Consider the following 15,433-nt stretch of genomic DNA (forward strand, 5'->3'; position numbering starts at 1 on the left):
TCAGCAACCTTTGAAGCAAACATTAGCAAATGACCGGCGTTTTTCAGAGGAGGAAAAAAAAAAAGAAAAAAAAAGAAGTCGTCCCTTCCAAGATAAATAAGTGCTCTCGCAATAAACAGCATGAAAAGGCTCACATTCAAAACTGGCAGAAAATACCTGCAGTCGGCGATGATGTCATCCATCAGCTGGGCACCCAGGGCGTCCAGCTCACTCGGCAAGCAGTTGGCCTTGAGAGCAAGGTGGACCTTCTCCAGGTTTGCTTCCTGAATGACAGGCGGGGAAGAGGAGCTGCACAGCGGGGACCCCCCCGGCGCCCCACTCCACCCCACGTCCAGGACCCTCCCAGCAAATCCCTGGGTCTGCTCCCCATGATCAGAAACTCCAGCCTGGGTCCCACCAGGGCTCTGCACCTCCAGTTTTCCTCCTGTTGGAGCTCCAGGGGAAACAACAGTGAAATACAGCAAGAAATCCCATAAATAGCTCAGGAGCTGAAGCAAGGTCCTTGTCTCCTGCGCCTGCATCAGTAGGCAAGACGGTGGCACAGCAAAGCACTGCGTTCACACCCCACTGTCACCCCAGTGGGGATGAGGGTGGCCCCTTTCCCTCCATCACTCCACGGGCTGAGCAGGGTACCCGGGACGCTGACAGATTTCCCCTCCACTGCACAAGAGTCATCAAACACCAAACCTGACCCAGCCTGGAGATGGCCTCTGTCCCCTCCCTGTCCCCCCAGGCAGGATGCAGAAAGGAGGTGGACAATGCTCCTTGCCACCGCAGCACTCACCAGCCTGTCTGCTGCATGGTGGAGAAGGTTTTGGGCATCAGTCCGATAGCTGATATCTTCCCAGTAGGATGACAACACCACCACGGGCTTCACGTTGCCCCAGGGCAGGTAGTAATACTGACAACCTGGAGGGCACAGCACGCTGGTGAGCTTGTGATATTGGGGTGACGGGGGACCCCAGTCCTCAGGATTGGAGCAGAGATGAAGGGGGACAGTGCAGCATTTGGCCTTGGGCAGAGGCCCATCTCTGGGGCTTTTTTGGAGCAAGAGGATGGGAATTATGTTCCCCAAACCCATGTGCAACAGAGCAACGCACACCAAGGTCCAAAGGGATGTGCATCAGCCTCCACAGCTGCAGCAGTTCCTGCAGAGCAGTGAGGCCAGAAACCAGCAGAACATCCCCAGTGGGGTGAGGACATCTCATGCCAGAGTGAGAGCACTGGCTCTTCCTTGAAGAGAAATGGGCACTGTTAGTGCTGAGGTGCTGCCCAAAAACCACTTCAAGCCAGCACAGAGCTGAGAGAAGTAGTCCTGGCTTCCCTGCTCCTCCCCAGCCATATATTCCCCCTTCACAGCATGGTTGAGGTGGGCAAGGACCTCTGAAGGTCATCTGGTCCAAACCCTGTCCAAGCAGGGTCACCTTGAGCAGGTTGTCCAGGACCACGTCCACTTGGGTTTTGAATATCTCCAAGGGTGGAGACTCCACACCCTCCCTGGGCAGCCCATCCCAGTGCTCAGTCACCCCCACGTTGCTCACCATCAAAGACGGCCCGGCTGTACTGCGTGGTGGAAGCCAAGGGCAGGCAGGTGTTGTCAAATTTGTTGCCGTAGTTGCCGATGCTGACCTCAAACTGGATGGCGTCATCCACGTCTTGGAGCATGGTGGCTGAGTAGAAGGCAGCGAAGAGGGAGTACTTCCGACGGCGCAGGTACTTCTGCAACAGGCACAGGACCATGTCCATAGAGGAGACACCACCACTGCCCTCCTACACGCAGACCCTCCACTACCCTGGCACACACCAGCTCGGTGAGGCCTCCGAGATGGAAAAGTTTATTGCAGGGAAGAAAAGCATACGTTGCAGCAAGGGAATTTTGGGTGAGATATTTAGGAAAAAACTGACAAAGGAGAAGGCTAGAACTTTCCATAAAAAATGCAGTTTAAACCTGAAGAAACAAGCAAAAGGAGCATATCTGTGATAGCACTCAAGTTGGGATTGGGGACCTGTTGAAGGAAATCTCCCACCCCTCCATGTTCACCATGGTCTGCTCTCTACCATGCAGCAGCTCAGATGGAGCAAGCCGGACACCTTGGGATGGAAACGCAGCAGGAGATAACCTCCAGGAGCTCACCGACCACTCCACCGCTCACGGGACATCACCCACCCAGGACCAATACCCACAGCCCTTCCCTAGTGCCCCACACGCCGTGCTGCCGGAGGGCTGACCCCGGAGCCCAGGGGACTGGATACCCCATGGAGACCCTGTTACCTCCACCCGCAGGATGTCATCCGCGGAAATGTCCTCCACCTTCTGCTCCACGTGCTCCACCAGTTTGGTCTCCAGCTCCACCAGCATCCTGCCGCGATACGCAACTCCCTCGCCCTTGGGGTAGAGCAGGGACAGGCGTCAGGACCCCGGTGCCCCCTCCCCGCAGGCGAGCTCTGCCTTTGCTTTCAGTGGGCTTCATTGCAGAGGAGCGAGATCAGGCAAAGTATTTCTGCAAGCGCTTCGAAGGTAGAGAGCGTTTGGGCAGCAGGGCACTATCAGCAGGTGTTTAGCCAGCGGGAATAGCCAGGGGTAGAAAACGCAGTGCAGGCTCCTAATAACAAAGCCAGTTTGGGTTAATAGCAGGTTTCTTTTGGCAAGGAGAGGTGGTGGTTTAGTTTAGGTTGTGCTGGAAAGAAGCTGACGTCACCTTTCCTAAGTTGAGCGTCTCGTAAGGGTCAGGGAAGCCGGTGAACTCCCTGGGGCTGCCGTAGAGGTTGATATAGCAGGGACCGAAGGTCGGCAGGAACCCGAGCCCATCGTCCGCTGGGGACCGCGGGGGAAAAGAGCCGTTAGAGAGTCCCGAAGGCACCTCGGGGACACGTCCCACGGGGCTTCGCTGCAGGACCATGGTGACCACATGCATGCGGCTGGAGGCCACCAAAACGCTGCCGTTTTTCACCCCCTTTGAGTCCTACAACCGCTTACCTTTTTGCAGGAGAAAATCAAGGTGGGTGTGGGGCTGTGCGGGGGGCACAGAGCTCCCCAGTCCCAGGAAGGGTCCCCAGAGAAGGAGAGCATCACTTTGCTGGTGTGAACCAACGTAGGGGATTTACACCAGCCAGGAGTTGGCCCCATGCTCCCCTTAAGGCAGTAAGAGAGTGCTCGGAAGAGAATGGCTCATTTTTATGAAACCTCGAGCAGAAGGAGCAGCGAAGGGGCAGAAACCATTTGCAGGGTCCTGCTCTGAGCTCCCGAGCTGGCTGCGCCCTGTGCACGGCCGGCTCAGCACACAACACACGCCAGCCCACGAAGACATCGCTGCCCAACACGGACAGCCCGAACCCGCTGCGGGGAAGGGCAGTGGAGCCCTTTCCCCGCTCCCACAGGGCAGGGGGAGGCCGTGCTGGAGCCGTGCCCTCTTCCCACCAAGGTGCCCAGGCACGACGCAGCCGATGCTCCCCCAGCTCCGGCCAGCGCTCCAGCCCTGACGGCAGCTGAACCAGCACAACAATTACCAAGCAGTGATTGCAAACCGAGAGGCTAAGGGGACGTACGGTCTGCGGCTTTCAGAGGCTTCGCGAGAGCAGGAAACTCATCTGAGGCACAAAGAAATGGAGAGAGGTTAGGAAAGGCTGGCAGAAGAGCGCAAGAGGAGGATGGAGGGTTATGGAAAGGAGGGTGGATGCTTTCATGGGCTTTCGGTGCCAACAGACACTGGAGAGACAGAGAGAGAAAGGGGGAGGTTGTTAAATAGCCCTATCACCCTCCCGGGAGGCTGTGGGATTGGTGTGGAACAGGAGGATTTGAGAATCCCTGAAGGATGCTCTGCATGTTGCAGAAGTTGGATGGTCCATGGGCGGGTGGGAGCCGCGGTTCCCCAGTGCCTCCTTGGGAGCCAGCAGGGCTCAGGGGTGGGGTGGGGTGTGCTGGTCCCGGGCAGGTCCCTCCCCAGCCTCTCTCTCTCCCTCCAGACCAGCCCAGGAGCTGCACTTTAACTGGGGAAGATGGGGTCTGGACACAAAAGCACCCTGGTGGAGAACAGTGCTGCACCCCAGCTCCGTACCCTGCATGCATGGGGGGGCAGCGCTGGGGGGCACAGGCTGCGGGACATGCGGCTGCAGCTTTGCACCGGGCTCAAGCCCCGGCGGCTGCTGCCAGCCCCATCCCACGCCCCTACGGCACCAGGATGCTTGTGATGAGGCAGGGGTTTGCAGGGCGCCCAAGAGTCTCAGAGATGCACAAAGCAAAGGGAGCGGAGCAAGGGGAGTCCCGATGGGGCTGCAGATGCCACCGAAGCTCGTTAGCAGCAGGAGATGCTCATGCAGGTTAGGGCAGCCTCTGCTCCTGGCCCTGCTGTGGTTCTTGGCGGCCCCACAAGTGCCCCAGCTCCCTGCCCTCCCCTCGGCACAGGTGACAGTCAGTGTCACCCAACCGATCCCTGCCAGCGCCTCCGCGGGGGTCCTTCACTTCAGAAAGCCCCTGGGACTTGAAACAGCACCCTCAGCACCAGCTGGACCTGAATCCCCCACCCCATGACAGCCCCTAAACTCCACCTAAGGAGGAGCCACTAGCGGGGCCACGCACCGGTGGGACGTGGCATCTTCCAGCACCGGTGACACCACTGCCTGTCACCACCCGCACAGGGGACCGCAGCCACCTCCATGCAGGAACAAAAAAAGTAAGCAAAACCTCCAGCGCACCACGTCCCTGCAGCCTCCCAGCCCAGCACCCCTGGGAGGACCTGAAGATCTTCAAAACCACAAACCAGGAGGGCCCAGGTCCAACCAGAAAACAGACTGCGGGGCGGAGCAACCGCCAGCACCCCATCCCGTGTCTCCCCCAGCTCCGGTGACTCGGCAGGGACCATCGCGGCTGTGACATCCTCCAAGCCAACGCCAACCTCCAGCCATGAGCATGCCGTGCTCCTCCGCAGCCATGCACCCGAAATCCCACCCTGCTGTCCCCCCTTACCCTCCAGCTCCCCGCCAGGGGCCGAGATCTTGGACATGCAGAGGTAGGTGGTGCCGATGATATCGTTGTGCGTCAGGCGGTCCCTGCAACACAACCCGAGATGCCGTCGCACCGTGGAGCAGGGAGGTTTGCCCGTGGGGTCTCCCCTGCCCATCCCGCTCCTCCAGCTCAGCGTTCCCCACAGGCAGGCACAGGCAGCCCCCCAGTGACCCCCTCCCCGCTCACCAGTCAGTCACCCGGATCCTCATCTTCTCGCACATGGAAGGGAACTGGGAAAAGAGGCAGGGAGAGGAGCGGTGAGTGGCGATGGGGTCGGGCAGGCGGCGGGCCGCGGCGGGTACCCACGCTCACCATCGCCGGCAGCGTCAGGCGCTGGTTCCACTGCGGGTTGGCATTCTTCTCCAGGATCCTCGAGTAGAGCTGGAGGTACGAGATGGGGGATGAAAAATCAGTGCCGCCCCAGTGACTGCAGCTCACGGCTGCGCTTCAGCAAAGCAAGGCTGCCGCACGCCCTGTCCACAGAGCTGCAAAAAGTCTGAAGTTCCCCAAAATACAGACTCCATTTGATGGGCAGCCCGGTGGGGCTCTGCATCGTGTGGGTAAACCCCTCTGTGCAGGAGGCAGAGGATGCTATGGGCTGCTTGGGGACCTTGCCCCCCTGGGACCACCAGAAACTCACCCCCTTCCCGCTGTGGCTGCTGGGAATAATGTCCCAAGCCTGTCCCCCCCTGGGCACTGTCCCCAGGGGAAGATTTATGGGCATGGAAGACTTTCAGCCCTTTACTAGTGCTGCAGATCAAAAGACAAGCAGTGGCCCATGGGTATACTGCTTGGTGAAGGCACTGGAGGGGACTCAGCAGCAAAGGGAGCGGGATGGGGCTCTGCAAAGCCACCGGAGCTGCCTCCACACCCTGGCTGGTCATGGGGGGACATTTGGTGGCGTTGGGGACAGCCAGCTGCTCACTTCAGGCAGCGCCAAGAAGAGCAGCACAACCCTCCGCTGCTGCACTGTCCCCCAGGAGCTCAGCCTCTCCATCCTCATTTTTAATGCAACAGCACCACGAAGAGCCCAGCAAAGAAATTACTCCAGTGCAGCCCAGCACGCCGTGTCTGGTGGCATCTCGGCTCCAAGCGCACCGTGCACACGGGGACAGAGCTGGGGACATCAGCTGGGCTGCAGGACATTGCAATGCAGAGGGAAAGAAAGTGGGGTGTGACAAGGACGGATGGGACCTTTGCAAATGCTCCAGCAAAGCAAAGGACCAGATTTTCCCCATGCTAGGACCAAATTTTCCCCGTGCACAGCTGCCAGCCCAGCCAAGGGACTGGGGGGAGCTGCCCCACTCCAGCCACTCACCGTCTTGCCCGCGAAGCTGACTTCCACGAAGGGATCAACCAGGTTCTTCTTGTTGCTTTCGAAGCCGAAGATCTGCCTGACATTGTCCATGACGGCGTCATCCACTGGGAGGAGAAGGAGATGCTGAAAGCTCACGGAAGCACGTGGCATCCGGATGGTCCCGGCTCTCCGGGCGGGCTGTCCCACCAGCCGGGCTGTGCATCTCCATTGAGCCAGGTGGGGAGGAGCAGGAGGGTAAAACCAGTTTGCACCAGTAAAAGACTTATTTCCCAGTACGTTACGACTGACCAATATCTGCAAGGTCTTTGGACCAAGGCTACGGATAAAGTTTCCTTATCTGCACCCTTATTCCTCTCGGTACGTTGCAAGGCACTGCAATGCCAAGGGCCGGATCCGGCGCGCTCCAGCCCAGCAAAGGAAACACTTACTCTGGGGCAAATCTTCGGCTTTGAAGATTTTCAGGCAGAAGTGAGCCCCTCTCAGGGTGACCCCGGTGGGGCGCAGGAGGTTGCCCTCGATGTCTTCCTTGTCTTCAGAGACCTCCTTCTTCTCCAGCTGCAGAACAACAGGACAAGAGGAAAACATGGCCAAGCTTCCCAAAAGTCCCGAAATAAGCAGCAAAACCCTAAAATCCAGCACGTTGCCCCCAAAACAGAGGAAGATCAAAGCTGCAGCTTCCCTGGGAACAGGCGTGGGGTTTGATGGCCCAGGGTGGTGGAGTGCCACGGTTGGAAGGTCCCCCCATCGCACCGAGGGCGATACTCACAGGAGCTTCATCTCCAGGCCCCAGCACAAACAAGCTGACTTTCAGATAGCCCTTGGCCCCCGCGGAGAAGTCCTCCGGGTCAGAGAGCAACAGCCATTTCCTGAGAAAAGCGTGTTCTAGGGGAGAAAAGAGATTGAAACCCACGTGCTGGTCCTCAGGCATGCAGGGAGACGGCTTCAAGGATGCTGTTGGGGGGGGGGGTATAATAAATATTACATTAATTTTATTTAGAATAGAGTAGAGTAGAGTAGAGTAGAGTAGAGTAGAATAGAATAGAATAGAATAGAATAGAATAGAATAGAATAGAATAGAATAGAATAGAATAGAATAGAATAGAATAGAATAGAATAGAATATTTGAGTTGGAAGGGACCTACAACCATCATCTAGTCCAACTGCCTGACCAGTTCAGGGCTGACCAAAAGTTAAAGCCTGTTATTAAGGGATTTGCCTTGTAGGTCTTAACTCTACAGCTAAAATCAGCAAGCTTTTCTCTGCAGTGATTAGGGTAGGAAATCTTTTATAAGCATTATTTTATCTTCTTCAAGATAAAAATAAAAGATAAAAGATAAAACAATGAGCCAGACTCAAGACAAAAAAAAGTGAGCTGGGCTGCGCTGGTGGGGCTTTCTGCCAGCGAGACGGCGGCACAATGATTTGAAAGCCTTCAAGGATGTACATCTTGGGAAAGGGAAGAGAAATGGGTGGTGATGATGGATATAGGGACACGTCTGGGTTCATATATGGGAGAGCTGTGATGTGTGTGTGCGTTTCCCCGGTGTTTGGCCCCCAAAAAAGGGTTTCCCAAAGCGACCCCCCCCAGCCACGGGAGGTGACCCTGGCCCGGATCCCGCCCGCCCGCTGGGCTCACTTGGCTCCGAGTAAATGGTCTCGACGTCCATCTGTGCGACAAAACAAAAAAGAAATGCCAGCGTTCACCCCGTGGGTCAGCGTGGCGAAAAACAGGGGGGAAGAGGAGGGAGGGCAGCCTTACCCGAAACTCCCCGATCACTGAGTCCATCCGGAAAGACCGAGAGTCCACAACCTGTGGAATGAAAATAAGGAAAAACGGTAAATCCAGCCCAAACTCCCGCAGGGTGGAGGACCGCCCTCCATGTGCCCTCCTGGGAAATAGGGGAGCATTTCCCTGGGCACCGCAGGGAGGGGGACAGGGCGACGGCCCCGAGCATCGCCCCAGCCTCCCGAGGGGCTGGGATGATGTTTGCTGAAGCTCACCGTGATGAAGATGGGCATGTCAAACAACTCAGCCGGTGACTCGAAGACATTGAAGAAGAAAGTCTGTAGGAAAGAGGGGTGAGAGTGTGAGGCCCAGATCTGCCCCAGCCTCCCCCCGGGCCACGTTTGCACCTCCCAGCCTCTCCCATGCCCCCAGCTCCACAGGCTGGAGCCTCTTCCCCTCCTCTTAGGTGAGACCCCACCTCGTTAATGGCAACAGCGTCCCAAAGGTGACTTTGGTGCACCCTGGTGAGCAACAGCCTCCAGTTTGCTTTTGCTGGGCTGGTTTGCAAAGGCACATCCAGACCCGCTCTCCTGGGGGTCTCCAAATAAAGCACAGGCGCAGGTTGGAGCAGGCTTTGGGGACATCCCAAAAGGCAGGCTTGAAGCATCCGTTTTGGGGACAGGGCTGGGGACAAGCCGCCTGCGGCTGTCTGAGCGTACCCATCCTGCACGCCCGGTTGCGGTGCCCAGCCCTGCCCGTGTGCAGCCCTGCCCAGGACATGCCACCAGGATGCTACCGGTGGCTCTGGGACACGAGTCACCTCAAGAAGGTGACCAAGATGAGCCCGGCATGAAGGCAGGGGATGCTGGACCTGCCGAAGGGCTCGCTGCGGCTTCCTGCTGCCGTCAGAGCTTCTCTCCCATTGCAGTCCCCATCGCTGCATCCCAGCCTCTGGGCTGCACCGGGATTTCCATCACTCAGGAGCCCAACCCATAGCACTCCCAAGCCTTTTCTGGTGCCCCCGGAGCAGGGACCCCCCTCACCTCATCAAAGAAGGGGCTGTTGCCTTTGCGTATCCTCGTCCTCTTGGTCTGCCCAGCGGCCGTCACCTTCACCACAGGCCTGATGTTGACCCCGGGGAGCTGCCGGCCCTCGATGACCCTCACCCTGATCTGGGATGGGAGGGAGGACAGGGCAGTGGGTCACTGGGGGTGGTCCTACCCCGGGATGGGCACCTCGGGGAGCACCTCTCGGGTGATAAACCCCCCGTAGGGACAGGTTGGGGGGACTCGGGGAGGTGGGTTCAGGAGAGCGGCTCATCCCCACCAGCTTCATCCCACCTGGAAGTCCTGCGGCTTGTTGGATAGAGGCTTTTTGGGTGAGCTCCTCCTCCGCTTCACCCCCTGGACGTGGTGCACGGGGGGCTTGCGGGGCAGCGAGGGGGGCTCGGAGCCCGGCGGCCCCGAGGAGGAGGAGGGCTCCGTCTCATCCCCTGTTGCAGCCTGATCCTCTGTCTCCTCCTCTCCGGCCGTCTCTGCGAGAAAGGAGATGGAGGACATGAGCAACATGGGGCTAGGCATTGTGGGACTGCAGGGTGAGGGGTCTAGCTGCGAAAAACATGATGCCGTGGGGGTACGCATCCCCCCCTGGTGCTACACACGAAGGTTTGTGGTTACCAGTGACCGTGTCAGGCTCAGCAGCAGCTGGCGCTGGATCAGGGGATGCCGGCGGGGGAAACAGGGGGGCAGCTCCCGGTGGGGGTATGTACGACACTTGCAGGATGAGGAAAGCCTGGAAAAAAGGAAATAATCATTATACGGTGTCCAGAAACACTCTCCTGGGGCCTGAGCCCCGGTGCCGATGCCACCGGTGATGTTCTGCTCAGGCGAGGGGGACGCAGCCAAAAAAGTGGCAGCAACTTGGCAAATGCCAGGAAAAAGGGACAGAGCAGGGGAACGGCAGGGAGAGGTGTCCCAGGGACATGTGGGGTCCCAGCAGGGACATGTGGGGTCCCAGCAGGGTGACCACCTGGTCCCCGTCCCGCTAGATGGCAGCCCCAGGCCAGGCTGAGCCGGGGCCGGACGCTGCGGGAAGCAGGGAGATGCCGAGGCAGAGCCAGGGAAAGGCTCGAGGACAAAAGGGAGATGCAAGATTTAACGGGCTGCGAGGGGTGATCCCAGTGCTCCCCACCCGAGCCACTGGTTTTGCTCCTTGAAAGGTAAATCTCCCAGCCAAAGAGCCCAGGATGAGACAACTGGTCTCCAACTGGGAGCTGCAACTGGCAGGGACATTGCTCGGACTGCTCTCAAACTGGGAGCTGCAACTGGTAGGGACGTTGCTTAAATAGATCTCAAATGGGGAGCTGCAACTGGTAGGGACATTGCTCAGACTGGTCTCAAACTGGGAGCTGCAACTGGCAAGGACATTGATCGTAGCGGTCTCAAACTGGGAGCTGCAACTGGTAGGGACGTTGCTTAAATTGGTCTCTAACTGGGAGCTGCAACTGGCAGGGACATTGCTTAAATTGGTCTCCAACTGGGAGCTGCAACTGGCAGGGACATTGCTTAAATTGGTCTCCAACTGGGAGCTGCAACTGGCAAGGACGTTGCTTCAATAGATCTCAAATGGGGAGCTGCAACTGGTAGGGACATTGCACAAACTGGTCTCAAACTGGGAGCTGCAGCTGGCAGGGACATTGCTTAAATTGGTCTCCAACTGGGAGCTGCAACTGGCAGGGACATTGCTCAGACTGCTCTCAAACTGGGAGCTGCAACTGGCAGGGACATTGATCATAGTGGTCTCCAACTGGGAGCTGCAACTGGCAGGGACGTTGCTTAAATTGGTCTCCAACTGGGAGGTGCAACTGGCAGGAACATTGCTCAAACTGGTCTCACTGGTCCTCATGCAGGGACTCACCCCAGTGCTCTGCTTCTTGGTGTCCAGCAAGGGGAGGTTGTAGGAGGCCGCCAGGCTGGGGGAGGAGAGGACCTCTCGCAGGGGCACTCGGGCTTCTCCCAAAAACCTGGGGGTGAAGAGCAACAGGGGGTCAGCAGGGGACGGGGCCGAGGACCGCGGCTGGTGCAAACCCGGGCACCAGCGACCGACGCGGAGGGCAGGGGCAGAGAATCACAGAATCACAGAATCACAGAATCACAGAATCATTTAGGTTGGAAAAGACCCTTAAGATCATCCAGTCCAACCGTTAGCCCAGCACTGCCAAGCCCACCACTAAACCATGGCCCCAAGCACCACGTCTACCCGGCTTTTAAATCCCCCCAGGGATGGGGACTCAGCCCCTGCCCTGGGCAGCCTGGGCCAGGGCCTGGCAGCCCTTTGGGGGAAGAAGTTTTTCCCCATACCCAACCCAACCCTGCCCTGGCGCAGCTTGAGGCCGTTCCCTCTCGTCCCATCGCTTGTTCCTGGGGAGCAGAGACCGACCCCCCCGGCTCCAGCCTCCTTTCAGGCCGTTGCAGAGAGCGATGAGGGCTCCCCTCAGCCTCCTCTTCTCCAGGCTGAGCCCCCCCAGCTCCCCCAGCCGCTCCTCCCCAGCCTTGTGCTCCAGCCCCTGCCCCAGCCTCGCTGCCCTGCTCTGGCCACGCTCCAGCCCCTCAAAGGGGGGGACCTGCCAGCATCCCCGTCCGGCAGCTGCCCGGCGAGGACGGGAGCATGCATCATGGAATCACAGAATACCAGGTTGGAAGGGACCTCAGGGACCATCTGGTCCAACCTTTCTAGGGCAGAGCACAGTCTGGATGAGGAGAGCACAGTCATCAGGTGACTCAGACCCCGCCCGGGCGAGCCAACCAGGGCGAGCATCTCTGGGGACTTTGTCTCCTTTTTATCAAGGAAAAGCACCTACAAGTCCACGCTGAGGAACCAGGAGCCATAAACCGAAGCGCTGATGGGTTTTTCTTTGCCAGCGGAGAAAAGAGGGACACAAGGGGTCGGGGGTTTCACCGGAGGTGGATGAGATCAGGGCTGGCAGCCAAGGCTGGTGGCACACAGTGCCACCACCATCCAGGAGGATTTTGAACCACCATAAAACTGATTTTCCCCTACTGAGTTTCAGCATCTCCCTGGTGCGCTGCTTCTGGTTAACCCTTCGTGCACCGTACCGCCTCCCGTCCCAGGCGGCAGTGCCGGTCCCCCCACGGACCAGGGCTGGCCGGGGAGCGGGTCCGGTGCTGCTGTCCAACTCCTCCCCACCCAGAGCCAGGAAAGCCCTCAAACTGCTTTGTGCTGACCTAACAGCGTGATGAGATCATGGAGCAGATCCTCCTGGAAGACATGTCGAAACATACGGCAGGAGGGGAGGCGATTAGAGACAACGAACGTGCCTTCACGGCGGGCAAATTGTGCCTGACTAATCTGGTGGCCTTCTACGATGGAGCGACCGCATCAGTGGACAAGGGAAGAGCTATGGATGTCATCTACCTGGACTTCTGTAAGGCCTTTGGAACGGTCCCCCACAACATTCATACCTCTAAATTGGAGAGATATAGGTTTGATGGATGGACTGTTAGATGGATCGGAATTGGCTGGGGGGCTGCGTCCAAAGACTTACGCTCAGCAGTTCAATGTCCAAGTGGAAACCAGTAACGAGTGGTGTTCCTCAAGGGTCCGTACCGGGACCAATACTATTTAGTATCTTCGTCACTGACATAGCGGGACTGAGCGCACCCTCAGCAGCTTTGCAGATGACAGCAAGCTGAGTGGTGCAGGTGATTCACTCGAGGGACGGGATGGCATCCAGAGGGACCTGGACAAGCTTGAGAAGTGGGCCCATGTGAACATCACCAGATTCAACAAGGCCAAGTGCAAGGTCCTGCACCTGGGCTGGGGCAATCACCAGTACCAGTACAGACTGGGGGATGGATGGGTTGAGAGCAGCCCCACGGAGAAGGACTTGGGGGTATTCATGGATGAAAAATTGGACATGAGCTGGCAATGTGCACTCGCAGCCCAGAAAGACAACCCTGTCCTGGGCTGCATCACCAGCAGGTCAAGGGAGGGGATTCTGCCCCTTGCTCCACACTCCTGAGAGCCCCTGGAGCCCTGCGTCCAGCTCTGGGGTCCGCAGCACAAGACAGACATGGAGCTGCTGGAGGGGAAATGGCCATGGAAATGGTCAGAGGGCTGGGACCCCTCTGCTATAGAGAGAGGCTGGGAGAGTTGGGGTTGTTCAGCCTGGAGAAGAAAAGGCTCTGGGGAGACCCGACTGCAGCCATTCAATATATGAAGGGGGATTATAAGACAGAAAAAGACTTTTTACCAGGGCCTGTAGTGAGAGGACAAGGAGCAACAGTTGTAAACTGCAAGAGGGTAGGTTGAGATTGGACATAAGGAAGACATTTTTTTATGATGAAGGTGGTGGGACACTGGACCAGGCTGCCCAGAGAAGCTGTGGATGCCCCATCCCTGGCAGTGCTCAAGGCCAGGTTGGATGGGGCTTTGAGCAGCCTGGTCTGGTGGGAGGCGTCCCTGCCCGCGGCAGGGGGTTGGAACCAGGTGATCTTTAAAATCCCTTCCAACCCAAACCATTCTGTGACCCTGTGATTTCAGACAGCAACAGCAGCCGAGACAGGGCATTAACTGCCAGTCACCAGTAATTGCCCTGTTTCAGCATTTCAGTATTTTCTCCCGAGGGAAGGAAAAGCCAAAGATCCACCGTCACCTTCGTGGCCGAGAGGGGACCACTCGTGAGAGCATCGCGGTCCCTGAGGGTCGCGGCGGAGCGGCTGCTCCCCACGCAGGCAGACGAAATCTCCCTGCACCGGGAGCCGGGACCCTTCTCCCATCCTCCCCGCGTTATTTATAGAGACACTCGACGCCACCAAGCTGGACCGGACCCAATTTCCACCTCCCTTGGCCTCCGGCCCAAGAGTGAATCCAGCATCGGCTCCAGCCCTGGAAACGGGATCCTTCACGCCAGGGCTGTCCTCCCCGTCCCAACCGGAGCAAAAATAAATTACTTCCTATATTTTTTTCCCTGTGCGAGCAACAATCCCGGTGGAAGGAGCCCCGCACGCAGACACAGGTTGCCAGGGGTGGCCAGGCTGGGGGTCCCCGGGCTGGAGGTGGCATTGCCATCTGCTCTCACCCTCCTTCCTAATGCAGCCGCTGCGAGGAGGGAGACCCCGACCCCACGGGGAAACCTCTGCCACCCCCGGAGCGAGGGGCACCAGGAGCTGCCGTGAGAAAGGAAGCCGCCCCGGCTCGTTTGTTTTGCAAACGCCGCCCTTCCCAGCTCCGCCGGCAACGCGCGTTCGGGAAAAGAGCTTGGCTGCCGTCTCACACCTCCCCGGCCAAGTGCCCATCACCATGGCCTCGCGGTGCCGGCGTTGCTCCCGGGGCAGGCGGCCGTGCTGGTGCAGCAGCCGGGGGCGGCGGTGGGCACAAGGGTCCCTGTGTGCTCCCTGCCCTCAAAGGCTGTGGTTTTGTCCCTGGCCGTTGAGCGAAAGAGCCCAGAAATGCCGCTCTCGCCTCCCACCAGCCGCCCCCGCCGCAAAGGGCAGCCGGTGCCAGGGAGCAACGCGTTTTGCCCGGGGAGAGCCCAGATCCCCTCGCTGCCCTCCCCAGCCCCCTCCTGCAAAGCCTGGGGCGTGCGCGGGCTGTGCCGGCGAGGGGAGCAGGGCAGGGGGCTCGCAGCCGGCACCCCACGCTTCTCCCACCTGTTTCTCCCCATGGTCTCATGGTCTTTCACGACGACGGTGAGCTCGGCGCCCGGGTCCAGGGGAGCTCCCTTCAGATCCCACTCGAAGCCCTGGAGGGGAGGAGAGGGGAGCCAGGATCAGCGTCCAGCCAGGGCCGTGATGCTCACACCAGCATCAACCAGCTCCGGCACCGCCGGCGGCTCTCGGAGGAGAACCAAAGCACCAGACCCGCTTTGCCATCACGGCACTGACAGCCCCGACCCGGCCCCTCGGCACAAACACCAGCACCCCGGAGCAAAACATCCCAGTACACCCACGGAAAAAACATTCCCCAGGGAAAGGCCTTCCCCTCGTCGTGGATTAAAAGTGAAGGAGAAAATGATGGGAGCTGACACACGGTGCTTCTGTACCAAAACGCTGTTAGTTTGCTCACCAAAACCCTTTTTTTTTATTCTGACCCATGAAAGCACAAGTCAGGGTTAGAAGGAAGAAGGGGCTGGAAAAAATATCCTCCCCTGGGCCAGGCTGATGAGTAAAACACACTTGTTTCCCTCTCGAGCTGCAATATTTTTAAACAGCTTCTTTTAATGTGCGTGCTTAGCCCTGATAAGATCTCGATGAAAGGGGAAGAGGCTGGAGCACCGGTCAGTACGGAGCCAGCTCAGCCCCGCTCCTCCAGCATCGATGCCGGGAATTTCGGATACGAAGCTGCCCGTGATGGGAACCGTCCCCAA

At 58.5% G+C, this 15,433-nt stretch overlaps 1 protein-coding gene across 3 annotated transcripts in view; it reads right to left on the reverse strand.

Moving 5' to 3' along the window:
- DYSF (dysferlin) overlaps positions 1 to 15,433 on the reverse strand; it is a 106,454-nt gene that overhangs the window by 86,016 nt on the left and 5,005 nt on the right. For all 3 annotated transcript variants that reach the window (XM_082315929.1, XM_082315930.1, XM_082315928.1), the window contains exons 3-21: positions 14,718 to 14,809; positions 10,963 to 11,068; positions 9,723 to 9,837; positions 9,387 to 9,580; positions 9,090 to 9,218; positions 8,322 to 8,384; positions 8,080 to 8,130; positions 7,957 to 7,987; positions 7,087 to 7,202; positions 6,749 to 6,875; positions 6,321 to 6,424; positions 5,315 to 5,383; positions 5,189 to 5,232; positions 4,964 to 5,046; positions 2,700 to 2,815; positions 2,273 to 2,386; positions 1,542 to 1,719; positions 785 to 909; positions 157 to 263 (exon numbers count right to left, since the gene is read on the reverse strand). In XM_082315929.1, the coding sequence (XP_082172055.1) occupies positions 157 to 263; positions 785 to 909; positions 1,542 to 1,719; positions 2,273 to 2,386; positions 2,700 to 2,815; positions 4,964 to 5,046; positions 5,189 to 5,232; positions 5,315 to 5,383; positions 6,321 to 6,424; positions 6,749 to 6,875; positions 7,087 to 7,202; positions 7,957 to 7,987; positions 8,080 to 8,130; positions 8,322 to 8,384; positions 9,090 to 9,218; positions 9,387 to 9,580; positions 9,723 to 9,837; positions 10,963 to 11,068; positions 14,718 to 14,809 (1,964 nt within the window). The remainder of the gene's footprint in view (positions 1 to 156; positions 264 to 784; positions 910 to 1,541; positions 1,720 to 2,272; positions 2,387 to 2,699; positions 2,816 to 4,963; positions 5,047 to 5,188; positions 5,233 to 5,314; positions 5,384 to 6,320; positions 6,425 to 6,748; positions 6,876 to 7,086; positions 7,203 to 7,956; positions 7,988 to 8,079; positions 8,131 to 8,321; positions 8,385 to 9,089; positions 9,219 to 9,386; positions 9,581 to 9,722; positions 9,838 to 10,962; positions 11,069 to 14,717; positions 14,810 to 15,433) is intronic.

Source organism: Platalea leucorodia, assembly GCF_965183815.1.
Source record: "Platalea leucorodia genome assembly, chromosome: 6".
Taxonomy (NCBI): Eukaryota; Metazoa; Chordata; class Aves; order Pelecaniformes; family Threskiornithidae; genus Platalea; species Platalea leucorodia.